We start from the raw sequence: 13,981 nt of genomic DNA, 5'->3' as shown, positions 1-13,981 counted from the left end.
CCTGGGTGTGACAGTGTTTCAACCTACAAACTCCCTTGGAAGTCCTCTAGCCTGCCTGAATAGGTTTTTCCGGCCACATGTGATTGCTCCGAGCCTCCAAACTGTGAGAGGCATGAGATGTTCTAAACTGTCTAAATACAGATTCCTTTGAGCAGTCAAAAGATTGATTAGAAATTGTATTGGTGAAGGGATTTTCACTTGTTGGGCCAATGTTTGCTGCTAAGTCTCCATATCCCTTACCTGCTGTGTCCCTGGCAGTGTATTGATTAATATAATTGGTTTAAATAGTAGCTTTAATGTTTGTAACCTGGGACCCTTGAATTAATTCTTTTTCTTGTTATAGCCCACCACACCTTTGCTCTGTAGGAATGCAACTTTATCTAATGCTTTTTGGAGGCTGGCGCCTGACTTTAGAATAATCACCTTTAGAGAAAAAGGCCTCCGGGCCAGAAGATGATGCAAATCACCTAAACTTTTGCATATGATAAGTTTGCAGGAAGAAAGCCTGGCTTACTGCATGACTCTACCCCTTCCCCCATTATCCTCTATGCATAACTTAAGGTATAAAAACTACTTTGGAAAATAAAGTGTGGGCCTTGTTCACCGAAACTTGGTCTCACCATGTCGTTCTTTCTCTTACCTTCTGGCTGAATTATTCAGCCTCTTTTCTACACTGAATTTCCTCACTGAGCTATCCTTATTTCAGCCTCTTTTCTCCACTGAATTTTCCTACTGAGCTATCCTCATTCTATTACTCTTTATATCCTTAATTAACGTTTAATTAAGCAATTGTTTCCTGATCTTCGCCGACGCCGTCCCCGCTTCGAATTCCCTGGATCAGCCGGGGCTGGTCCCCGGCATCTCAGGTCAGTGGGAGCTCTTTGAGTAGACTCCTATGTTCTAGGGCTCCAGTAGTCTTTGATTACTTCCTTGCTTCCTGGCACATGATGTCCAGGTTTATCAAACTATTTCTGCCATTTCTCCAAGGGTCTCCTAGTTATTTTTGTTGTGAGACTGAGGCCATAGTATGGATGCTGGATATATTTGGAAGGAAGGGCTAACACAGTATCCTGATTAACAACATACAGTGTATGAGAACAAGAAAGACCAAGATGCCTTCATGGTTTTGGGCCCGATTAAGTGCTATCAACTGGGTCCATACCTGGGAGTGGGGTCGCTGAGTCGTATGTGTTTAACATTTTGAGGAACTGCCAAACTATTTTCCAAGTGGCTGTACCATTTTACTTTCCCACCAGCAGTGTATGAGGGTTACAATTTTTCTACATTCTTGCCAAATTTGTTATTGTCTGTCTTTTTGATTACAGCTGTTGCAGTGGTTGTGAAGTGGTATCTCACTGTGGTTTTGATTTGCATTTCCCTGCTGACTAATGATACTGACCATCTTTTCATGTGCTTATCAGCCATTTATCTGGCTTCTTTGGAGGAATGTCTATTCAAGTCCTTTGCCTATTTTTAATAGGGTTATTTATCTTTTTATTATTGAGTTTTAAGTCTTTATATAGTCTAGATACAGGTGCTTTATTATATACATGATTGCAAAATTTTCTCCTATTCTGTGGATTGTCTTTTTACTCTCTTGATGGTATACTTTGAAGCACAAAAGTTTTAAGGTTTTAAAAATTTAGTGAATAATTAAAGTTAAACATACCTAATATAAACATTTTAACCACTTTTAAATGGACAGTTTATTACATATATTCACAGTCTTGAGCAACCATCACCTCTACCTATTTCCAGAAAGTTTTCATCATCCCCAACAGAAATTCTGTGCCATTAAACAGTAATGCCCCATTCACCCTCCCCCTAGCCCTGGTAAACTCTGTTTTACTTACTGTCTCTATGAATTTGCCTGTTCTAGATATTTCATACAAATGGAATCATACAGTATTTGTCCTTTTATTATGTCCAGTTTATTTCAGTTAGTGTAATGTTTTTAAGTTTCATCCATGTTGTAGCATGTATCAAAATTTCATTCCTTAGTAAGATTGTATAAGATTCTACTGTTTGGATTTATGATATGTTCTTTATCTATTTATAGATTTTGGTAAAGTCTGATATATCTATTTTTTGTTATTGTTGCTGTGCTTTTGGTATTGTGTCTAAGAAAACTTTGCCTGATCCAGGGTCATAAAGATATAATCCTATTCTTTCATCTAAGAGTTTTATAGTTTTCCTATATTTAGGTCTTTGATATATTTTGAGATAATTTTTTATATATAGAGTGAGGTAGGGGTCCAAAATCATTCTTTTGCCTATGAATGTTGAGTTGTTTCAGCGTTATTTATTGAAAGACTATTTCCCCATTGTATGGTCTTGGTACCCTTGTTAAAAATTAATTTAACATTTCTAATTAATTAGAAAGATTTATTTCTTGATTCTCAATATTAATGCTTTGATTAAATGGTTAACTTTAAACCAGTACTAGATAATACTGAAAATTGTAGCTTTGTAGTAAGTTTTGAAATTGAGCTCACCAACTTTGTTCTTCTTTTTCAAGATTGTTTTGGTTTGTTGGTTTTCTTGCATTTCCACACTGATTTTAGAATTAGTCTGTCCGTTGCTGGATGAAAAGGTGGTTGAAATTTTGATAGGGATTGTGTTGAATCTATAGATTTATTTGAGAAGTATTTCAATTTTAACAACATTAAGTCTCTGATCCATAGCATGGAGTGTCTTTCCATTTAATCTTTCATCCTTTAACAGTATTTGGTAGTTCGTAGTGTATTCCACTTCTTACACTGCATTTGTTAAGTTACTCCTAAGAATTTTGTTCTTTTTGATACTATCATAACTGGAGTTGTTAATTTCCTTTTTGGATTGCTCATTTCCTTTTGGGGTTGCTCATTGCTAGTATATAGAAGTGCAGTTGATTTTTGTATATTCTTTTTGTTTCATGCATACTTATTTCATTTGTTCTAATAATTATATGGTGGATTTTTTAGTATTTTCTAGATATGTATCATCTGAAAATAGAGACAACTTTCTTTTCTTTTTTCCCAAACTATATGCTTTTTTTTTTTTTTTTGGACTAATTGCCCTATCTAGAAATTCAAGTGCAATATGAAATAGATGTAGTGGTGAGAGCAAACATCCTAGTCTCATTCCTGATCTTAGGGGAAGAACATTCAGCTTTTTACTATTAAGTATCCATATCTGCTTTTATTTTATTATTATTGTTTTTTCTTTTGGGCCACAGTATACAGCTTATGGGATATTAATTCCCCAACTAGGGCTCAAACCCATGTCTTTGGCACTGAGAGTGCAGAGCCCTAACCACTGGACCACCAGGGATTTCCCGTGCTGCTTTTAAAAGGCATCTAAAAGTATTTTTTTGAATTTAATTTAAAATAATGACTTTTTAAAATCTTGATTTGAAAAAGGCCATTCAAACCAGTCTCATAAGACATCTTTAAGTGGGGACGTAAAGTTCCTGAAAATTCTTTCTGTACTGTTCGCTGGTTGTCGTGGGAAACCCCTCCACAGGTCTGGTCAGGAGGAGCTGCCCCCTCTCCCTTAAGGTTCTGACTTTCCTTCTTTAGGTCACATCTTCTGAGAGTCACACTGGAAACAGATGGGGGTGGGTTTCTCCAGCCCTGGCAGTGTGGCTGTGCATTGAGCTGTGTCCTGGAATCTCTGGGTTTTGAGTGAAAGCCTCATAAGTATTTTTAAAAGGCAGTGAATATGGCCTTTTACATAAAGTTTTGGGGGTAAATTACCCATAATTTTATCCTCTTGCATACTATTTAAAATATTCACTTTCAGTCTCTTTCTGTACATAGAATGTATCTTATTACAGTTGTAGACTCTATATAGTTTCATTACCTCCTTGATTTATTTAACGTTTGTTTTCTAAGAGTAGTAGAGTTTTATATTATAGGGTTAGTGCATAATGTTCCCTCAAGTGGATTTAACCAGAATTTGTTTGATCATTGCCTTGTCTGATATTTAGATTGTTTCTGATATTTTCCCCAAATACACTACTGCAGCGAACATCTTTGTGCATATGAGTTTTCTCTTTTCTTTGGGTTATTATCTTAGGGTAAGTTTCCTAACAAGAAGTGATTAGATCTGCGGTTAGGACCATTTAATGACTGTCCATACCTAGTCCTAACTTGTTTTGTCAAAGGGTGTATAGGTTCACATTGCATATAATCTTTTAACACAATCTTTGTAGTTTCAACACTTTGTAGTAGTTGGATAGTATGATGTTTTGAATTGCTAATAAGTACAAGTGGCATGAAATTATTAAATTTCCATTTCTTTTTATTATTTTATATGACTTAGTAACATATGTGATAATTAAAGTTGACTCATATTTAATTTAGAAAATTAATGGGCTTAATTGAAAATGTAAAACATTAAAAAAATACTTGGTGTCTGATGTTATTATACTTGATTCTTTTCTGACAGCTTGCCGATGTTCACTGTGCTCAGGAAATTTACCATTCCACTTACTTTACTGCTGGAAACCATCATACTCGGGTGATTTTTGTTTTTCCTCTCTTCCTTTGGTGTCCTCTCCCCACACGCCCACATTATTTTTACCTAGCAAATTCTCAACATCTAGTCATCTTTACAAATAGTTGGTTTGAAGTGCTTGTTGTAATAACTTAAGAGCCAATGGTTTATTCATTTAAAAGCAGACTCCTATGTCCATGATTTCTTAACATGTTATGAGTGTTTTTTTAAAAAAAGTTATAATTTTACAATTAGACAAATAACATGCATGTGTGGTAGAAAATTCTAAAAAAACCAACCACTGCAAAACAGATGTAGATCTGTTTTCTGAGCTGAATGGAATATACACTGCTCCTGGAATGGCAAGGAGAAGTTGTCCACATGTATAGGATGTGTGCTGTACTATAGTAGGTGTACAGGAGATCAGGGAAATTCATTCTGATGCAGTAATTATGATGTAACATCAGAATAAATTAATTCTTATAATGTTGGCTTAAAAATGTCATGTAAAAGATATTCAGGTTGACTCTAAAATGGATTCTTGGTTTTGCTGTGGAGATTACTTAACAATGAAATTAGGATGATGGTCCGGTGTTGTAAGTTTTACTATTGAATTTTATCTTAATCTTTGGATGCTTGATAAAAATACAAACCAACTAGACCTACCAGCAGGAGCTCTTCCACTTTTTTTTTTAATTGAAGGATAATTGCTTGACAGAATTTTATTTTTTTGCTTTACAAAAAAAATTGCTTTACAAAATTTGCTATTTTCTGTCAAACCTCAACATGAATCAGCCATAGGTATACATATATCCCCTCCCTTTTGAACCTCCCTCCCATCTCCTGCCCCAATGCATTCCTCTAGGTTGATACAGAGCCCCTGTTTGAGTTTCCTGAGCCATACAGCAAATTCCTGTTGGCTATCTGTTTTACATATAGTAATATAAGTCTCCATGTTACTCTTTTCATACATCTCACTCTCACCTCCCCTCTCTCCATGTCCATAAGTCTGTTCTCTATGTCTGTTTCTCCACTGCTGGCCTGTAAATAAATTCTTCAGTACCATTTTTCTAGATTCTGTATATATGCATTAGAATACAATATTTATCTTTCTCTTTCTGACTTACTTCACCTCTTATGCATTGTGTCCCAGCATCTCTCTAGTGAGAACAGAGAAATACATTTGTAATTAGATTAAGACAAATACTTAAGAAATAGAGTAAATTTGGTTTGATTTACTAATCCATTTAATGTGCTTTTAGTGCTCTTTTTACATAAAGCATTGTCCATTAGATTTTATGATAGCTATAAAACTGTTAACAATGTCTATTCTCAGTTTATTTTAAAGTATAATTTATATTTTTCCTCTCCTCCTCCTTTTCTTTATCTATCTACCTATCTCTCCACCCACTATTTATTTATTACAGGAAACAGTATTCCTTGAACATCATCGTCAGTGTCTTTGCCATCATTCTTGGTGCTTTCGTAGCAGCTGGGTAAGACTTTGGACTATTTCTGCTCAATAACTCCTTTGTGTCTTTGACAACAGGCCTGGCCCTGTCCTCGTTTTTCATTTTCCATCTGGTTGCAGTTGAATTGAACAGCTAAGAGACAAATCTGTTGATGTTAGTGGAACCTCCATATATTACTGTGAAAGTCAAACTGAGTTCCAAGTTGGCCAGAACATTTCCGAGAAATATGTATAGAGAGCATTACAAGATATTAATACAGCTTTTTTTCATAAAAGGAATGAACTGTGTACTTTTATTACTGAATGTTTGTCTTCAATATAAAAATTTTACCAAGAGTTTTGAGAAGTTCTTAGGCTAAGAATATAACAGATTTATAAAGTCCTTATATGCTGATTTGTTTTATCATCCAGTAATGCCTTAGCGGTCAATATTTCCAAGGGTGGAATACTCTCATTAAATGTATTTGTATGTTTGGGACATGAGCCAATACCAGTGTATGACTGCTATCTTGTTCATTAATAAGCCTGACCAGGAATAAGGACTTCAAGTTTGCATCTGAAAGCAGGCACTCAGACTCCTTTTATAGCACAGTGTTTAAAGTATGTGTGCAGTTACTTTTCTTGGGTTGGAAACTTAACCCTGCTGTCTGTTAGCTCTTTCTTAGCCTCTCTGTGCCTGTTTCCTCATTTATGATACATTTAGCCATTTGTATCTGAGGCTTTTGCATCTGTGGATTTAACTAGGTATGGATCAAAAATATATTTTTTTAATTCTAGAAAATCCCCAAAAGCAAAACTTGAATTTGCTGTGCACTGGTAACTGTTGACATGGTATTTACATTGTATTAAGTATTACAAGTAATCTAGAGATGATTTAAAGTATATGGGATGGTGTACATAGATTAGGGCTTCCCTGGTGGCTCAAATCGTAAAAGAATTCACCTGCAATGCAGGGGACCTAGGTTTGATCCCTGGGTCAGGAAGATCCCCTGGAGAAAGGAGTGGCTACCCACTCTAGTATTCTTGCTTGGAGAATTCCATGGACAGAGGAGACTGGTGGGCTACAGTCCATGGGGTCCCAGAGTCAGACACGACTGAGTGACTAACAACAACAACAACAACAACAACAAAAACAGCATAGGTTACATACAAACTTTGCACATCGATTTATATAAGGGACCTGAGCATGCACAGATTTGGGTATCTGCATGTGGAGGGGTTAGAGGTGTGGGGTCCTGGAACCAATCCCCTGTGGATATGGAGGTACAACCGTAATAGAAGAGAAAAACCTACATGAAGTGAAGGGGAGAAAGAAAAGGTTGGAGAAATTTCAGTTAAACTAGTTTCATTAACTCATTTAGAAACAAGAGTTCTGGATCATCAGTTGCAAATTAATGGTATAGGCTACAGAGCCAGGATGTCTGGAACCTTATTCTAGTCTCCTCACTTACCAGCTGTGTAACTAAGAACAAGCTACTCAGCCTCCCTGTGTCTCAGTTATTTTGACTGTTAAGTGAAGATTAGAATAGCATCCACCTAATACGGTCACTTGTGAGAATTAAATGAGATAATAGTGAGCCAGGATTCACTATAATTTATGGCTGAGTCCAACAGAAACATGTTGCAGCATTTACTGTATGCCAAGCATCATTCTATGTGCTAAAGAATCTAGCAGTTAATAAAACAGATTAGAATTCTTGCCTTCATGGAGTTTCCATTCTAGTAGATGGTGACAGATATTAGCAATAATAATGATGTTTATTATTGTTATATTGCAAATAGAAGGGGAAAAAAGTGGAAACAGTGACCTATTTTCTTTTCTTGGGCTCCAAAATCACTGTGGATTGTTACTGCAGCAATGAAATTGAAAGATGCTTGCTCCTTGGAAGAAAAGCTATGACAAACCTAATAGCTTATGAAAAAGCAGAGACATCACTTTGCCAACAAAGGTCCATATAGTCAAAGCTGACTTTTCCAGTAGTCATGTACCATGTGAGAGTTGGACCATAAAGAAAGCTGAGTGCCAAAAAACTGATGCTTTTGAACTGTGGTGCTGGGGAACACTCTTAAGAGTCCCTTAGACTGCATGGACATCAAACCAGTCAATCCTAAAGGAAATCAACCCTGAATATTCATTGAAAAGACTAATGCTGAAGCTGAAGCTCCAATACTTTGGGCACATGATGCAAAGAGATGACGCATTGGAAAATACCCTGATGTTGTTGAAGGTAAAAGGAGAAAGGGATGGCAGAGGATGAGATAGTTAGATAGCATCACCAACTCAATGGACATGAATTTGAACAAATGCTGGGAGACAGTGAAGGACAAGGAAGCCTTGTGTGCTACAGTCCATGCAGTTGCAAAGAGTCAGACATGACTTAGAAACTGAACAACAAATTATTGTTATAAATGTGTTTAGTCCCTTACCTAGGCCAGGGTTTATTATTTGAATTTTTATCTATAATTTCCTCTTCTCCAATTCTAGCTATGTCTGAGCTGGCCTGTTTGGTTTCAGTGCTGGTCCAGACATTAAGCATCCACAATTAGAGCCTAAGTTTTGGTCATGAAGACTTTTGTTCAAACAGAATAAGATACATAGAGTAGCTAAAAATGGGATTTGTTCTATTGAAAGTGCCTTCCTCCTACAGCGCTCTGAGGTCTCCACTGGGCCTCCTCTCTTTTCTAGGTTTCTTGGAGCTCAGTTTGAAAACCACTGACTTAGAGTCATTGAAGACTTTAAAAAAAATTAGTTTATAAAAATGTAAGTCTTTGATGAGGAATGGCAGTTCAGGTACTGTGTGTGTGAAGGCACATTTCCAGAAGCAGTTAGTAGGAATTCAGCTCATATTTAACATATGTGATAACTCTAATGAGCTGAAAGGGTAAATAGTGCTTCCTGAAACATCTGACTTCTACCCAAGAGCCAGCTTGGAGTAGTAATTCTCAACTTTTTCTTTCCTCAGCACCCACAGAATGGATAACCTCCTTATGGGTAATGGGTGCAGTCTTAGCTGCAGGCCAGCTGTAACCCCACCTTTCTGTGCTGTCACTCAAATTAATTCATCAAATGCAAGTATAGATGAGCCAGTTTGGGCTGCTATAACAAATAGACCCCACATCTTGGTTGTTTAACATACCAAATATATTTCCGCCCAATTCCACGTACATACCAACATCAGTTAATGCTGTAGGGGTGCTCTGCCCATTATAGCTACTCAGGGACCCAGGCTGATGGAACCTCTGCCTCAAAGGGGGTTTCCTTTCTCATCAAGAAAGGAAGAAGACATGTGGGGAATTGTACACTGGCTCTCCAAAGTTTTCCCCAGAAGTGACATGTGTTACCAAAGCAAGTTACATGGCCAATAACAGTTGAAATAGAATGTCTGTGAACAGCCCTAAATGACAAGGGTTAACCATGAATCCGCCCCCATCTATAACACAAGTAAATTCTTCTCAAACTTCTGTGCTTTCACTACTGGCCTAAACAGATGATGTTGGGAATTCTTGGTCCCCCTCAAGTAGGAGATGTGAAAACTCCAAGAATTCCCCTAAGGCTCTTTGAGGAAGTAAGTAAAATACTTCCTTTCCATTCCTCTGGAATCTTCAGGTTTTTGCCCATTCAACTCTTGGCCATCCTAAGGATGGCAGATTCTTTTTTTTTTTTTTTGGTTATACAAAATCCTTATTTTATTTGCATTGTTTTACATTTTCCAGATAATTCAGTTTAGACTCTCAGGAGCTTCCATAGAATCTTGTAACATATGCCAGTCCTCTGTAATAAGCCCATCTTCTGTGCAGGTTCTTCTTTACACTGAGCTGAATGGGGTAGGCACGATTTGGAAAACTCTCCTTTGAGAGATTCTATTTTTGTGACTGAACCACAGAATTCTGATTTACAATGATTTAAAATTATAATGTCACAAATATATTTGTAGGTAAGTAATACCAGTGGAAGCTTCAGGCAAAGTCTGGTTTAATCTGCATTCCAATCTTGATGCAGTTTTTGCATATTTCCCTCTTTTGTGGTAGAAATAATCTTATTTTGATACTGAAGGGGACGAGGATATGCCACCCCAAAATGTGCCACTTTGACATAAATGGTATTTTGAGTTGAAGGAATTGAGAATCAACAAGTGTGGGAAGAGTTCTCTGCCCTCCCCTTTTCTGCATAAAAGTAGACCATAAATTTCCCTTTGTGAAGGTGTCCCTGGTCCGTAGTCAGAATAGGAAAGCAGTTCTTATCACCAGACACAGAGAGTCAGCATCAAGATGAGTCAGCATAAGCAAACCTTATTAAAATAACCCTTATCTTCCATAAGTTTCCTCCATATATTTCCCAGTGCCTTTTCCACAATTTATTTATTCCTTGAAGCCCACACCCTCTGCTCTATTTATGTGGTATATAAGCTCCATAGTCTAACCACCTCTTTGAGTTTCATTTTTTTTCTGTGAACTCCTGTGCATGTAAAATATTTAATACGATTTGTATTTTTTTCTCTTGTTACTCTATTGTCAGTTAAATTTGCAGGCCCCCAGATACTGGCCCAAAGGTGGTAGAGGAATCCTCCTTGACAATATATAATTCATGTTATTCATACTTATGAATTATGACATGGGTGTGGTGCTGTTTGCAAGGTCAAGTGCAGGTGATGAATCATATCTGGGCTTAGCTGTTGTTTACTCTCCTCCCTTTGCCATATTCCCCTCAAACATGTTTATAGTAGTGTTGTTTATTTAAAATGGAAATTGAAGAGAATTCAAAGAATGGGAAGAGAGAGGCCTTAGAGGAGTTGCAGAGAAGGACATGGACCCTGTCTTGCCTTTTTGATGGATAGTGAGGGTACTGGTGGTGAAGTGACGTTAGGGGACCAGATGGAAGTGTCAGTTCCTCCTTTGACCTCTTTGGCCTGTCACTGCCCAGCTGTCCCCAGAGGGCTGTACTCTGGGGATGGCCCTGTGTACCACAATAAGAAAAGCCACAGGTGGGTTGAACAAATCATTCCCCTTAGAAAAACAAGGCTCATGCTGATTTATTAGCAAAAGAAGGGCTTCCTAGTCAAAGGAAGATGGTTAATGTCCGTCTGGTTTTAAGCTGTTATGATTAAGATGAAGCTTCCTGGTGGCCTGATTTTGTTCTTGTCTGGAGGCAGGGGAGAAGAATTAGCTATTCACCGCCACACAGGGGGAAAGTATGCCAGAGAAAAGGCAGTTTTGCTAGCACTACAAATGGATTTGATCAGGGAAAGAGAAAACAGAAGGCCTCTGAGGCCAAGCTGTGAGTTTTTCTTTTTTTTGAGTTTCTGATAATCATATTCCTTTGTATTCTCCCTCCCAGTTCTGACCTTGCTTTTAACTTGGAAGGGTATATTTTTGTATTCCTGAATGATATCTTCACGGCAGCGAATGGCGTTTACACCAAACAGAAAATGGACCCAAAGGTACCAGACTTTCGCTTCTTTGGCTTTTAGGCTTTGTCATCTGACCCCTGAAATAACATGAAAAAAATAAACTTGTAAAGCGGGCATGTAATTTAATTTACATGTTATGATCTACAGATTACTAATTTCTTTTAAATTATACTGTGCATAGGTTCTTGTTATTCCTTGTCATGCAAAATTTGGGGTGAAAATTAGGTAGGAAAGGAAAAATAGGCACTATTTTGGGTGCAAAGAAAGAATGCTACATAGAAAGGGGATCATTTTGAAAGGCAAAGTAAAACTAGATGTTTTTTACCATCACCATCAGTGATCAAGTAAAGTCGGGAGTATTCTGAAAGCAGCTCTAATTTGAGAGTCTGGAGATGTGGGTTACAGATGCAAGTATTGCTGAACAAAGTGAAAGTGAAGGTCACTCAGTAGTGTCTGACTCTTTATGACCCTATGCACTATAGTCCACCGGGCTCTTCTGCTCATGGAGTTCTCCAGGCAAGAATACTGGAGTGGGCTGCCATTCCCTTCTCCAGGGGATCTTCCTGAGCCAGGAATCGAACCCATGTCTCCTGCATTCTTTGTCATCTGAGCCACCAGGCTGACAGGTTAATGTGACTTCACTTCTCCAAACCTCAGTTTCCTCCTCTGTGGAGTTAGATGACTGGAATGGATAAATGGTAAGGCCCTTTCATGAGGGGCGGGTGGGCAGATGGGCTTTCCTCCCATGTGGCTGCCCCTGGGTTGGAGCTCCAAGCCCTTACCCCCACCCCAGCTGTGCAGGAAGCTCTGGAGGATGGGCCAGGCATACATTCCTTTGTTCCCAGTTCTTAGTGTTGAGTGAGGATGTTTGCTTTGATGGACAGGCTTATTCCTATGAGCTGTTTTTTATCTGCACTGTATTTTTCTGTATTATCATTTATTTTTTAATGGCAGTTTTACATAACTGGGTTTGTTGCCTTTTGAGAATCACAATATGTCACCCTGTATGGAAAGTGGTGGATGTAGTCTCTTTAATGAAAATTAAATTTATGCAAGATTGGAAACAAGATACCTGGTGTTTTTACCCTGCTGTTCCTTAATAGAAGGAGCAGATGTTTTTAAGAAGTTTTGTTTATATTAGCATTTTTAATGCTATTGACTTTGTTCCAGACTTCCTATTTTGAATAGCATGCTTTAAAAAAAAAAAAGGAACAATTAGCATGGAGAATCCCAGGGATGGGGGAGCCTGGTGGGCTGCTGTCTCTGGGGTCACACAGAGCTGGACACGACTGAAGCGACTTAGCAGCAGCAGCATGTTAAAGATTGGTGGAACCTCGGAGTCCATCCAGCTCCATCCATTTTATATCTCATTTTTTGGGTAAAACAAATTTTTTTTAAAAATCACAGTATACTTGAAGCATTTTATTTTATGTCAGAAATTTGCTGAAAATATTCAAATACAGAACCGGTCAGAATGTGTATTCTAACTCTGCATAAGTACATCAGGCGAATAAATGGCTCCAAGAAATCTGACACTTTATATTTCTAAAACTGAGTGGAGTTTCTTGGCTTTTGCAGGAGTTAGGGAAATATGGAGTGCTTTTCTACAATGCCTGCTTCATGATTATCCCAACTCTTATCATTAGTGTCTCCACTGGAGACCTTCGACAGGTAAGCTGATGACAGTCATTCATTCTACTTAGCAGTCTTCACAATTTTAATATTTAGCCTGCAGTACTCATTAAAATAAAAAGTGTATAAAGGAAAAAAGTGTCTAAAGGTACCTAGGATTTCCAAAAGCAAGATGTTTGATATCCTCAGTAATACCTTTAGCACTTTCCTTTCTTTGCATGTGTCTTTAAACCCCTGGGAAGTAGCAGGAAGTAGTCAAAAAAACTCTGGCCTTGACGCTTTTAGCAAGACAACAATAATGAAAATCTGGAGTTTGAGTCTCCCTTTCCCCTTAGTTGGTGTGAGGACCCTGGGAAAGTTAATTAACATTGAAGGGGATTTTGATAGTTTAAAAAATGGATTTACTTATTTATTACCTTTATTATGGACATTTGGAAACATACGCACAAAGTAAAGAATGATTTGATGAGCTCGCATGTATCTATCACACAACTTCAGCGTATTTTGGCATTTCACCATTCTTATTTCATCTGTCGTCATCTGCTTTCACTCCCCCTTCTTCCCCTGGAGTATTTTAAAGCTAATCCCAGACGTCATGACATCTGCCTCTAAATATTCCAGGATCTGGAATTTTGAGAAGATCTTGTTCTTTTGGTATTTGCCCTGTTCACTTATCTGCTGCATACCTGTCAGAGACAGGTAAATTAGCAGAAGGATATGAGGTTCAGCTGGGGCATGGGAGTATCTCTTAGGAAGGGTGAATGTTCACCCCATAACATCCACAATGGCCACCTGGAAATGTGCTGACTCAGAAAGTTGCCAGACACACAACTTGAAGTTCATGTAAGAAACGAGGTGTGCTGGGCAAAACCCTTGTCCAGCGTGGCCTCTGGCCTCTCCCACAGATGCCCACCTCACCCCCCGCACCAGTAGCCAGGATTAACCCTCATTAATCCTGTTGTTGCTAGGCTGGGGTGGTGTTTACAGCCCC

The 13,981-nt window shown here is 38.0% G+C and overlaps 1 protein-coding gene across 5 annotated transcripts in view; it reads left to right on the top strand.

Moving 5' to 3' along the window:
* Positions 1 to 13,981, top strand: part of SLC35D2 (solute carrier family 35 member D2) — a 58,254-nt gene that overhangs the window by 24,412 nt on the left and 19,861 nt on the right. For 4 of the 5 annotated variants that reach the window (XM_027550251.1, XM_027550250.1, XM_027550248.1 and 1 more), the window contains exons 5-8: positions 4,432 to 4,503; positions 5,907 to 5,975; positions 11,286 to 11,388; positions 12,937 to 13,029. In XM_027550251.1, the coding sequence (XP_027406052.1) occupies positions 4,432 to 4,503; positions 5,907 to 5,975; positions 11,286 to 11,388; positions 12,937 to 13,029 (337 nt within the window). The remainder of the gene's footprint in view (positions 1 to 4,431; positions 4,504 to 5,906; positions 5,976 to 11,285; positions 11,389 to 12,936; positions 13,030 to 13,981) is intronic. The other variant, XM_027550249.1, reaches the window with a different exon arrangement.

Source organism: Bos indicus x Bos taurus, chromosome 8 (genome assembly GCF_003369695.1).
Source record: "Bos indicus x Bos taurus breed Angus x Brahman F1 hybrid chromosome 8, Bos_hybrid_MaternalHap_v2.0, whole genome shotgun sequence".
In the NCBI taxonomy this organism is placed as follows: domain Eukaryota; kingdom Metazoa; phylum Chordata; class Mammalia; order Artiodactyla; family Bovidae; genus Bos; species Bos indicus x Bos taurus.
The sequence above is the reverse complement of the archived record's forward strand: the minus strand, read 5'-3'. Positions and strand labels throughout refer to the sequence as shown.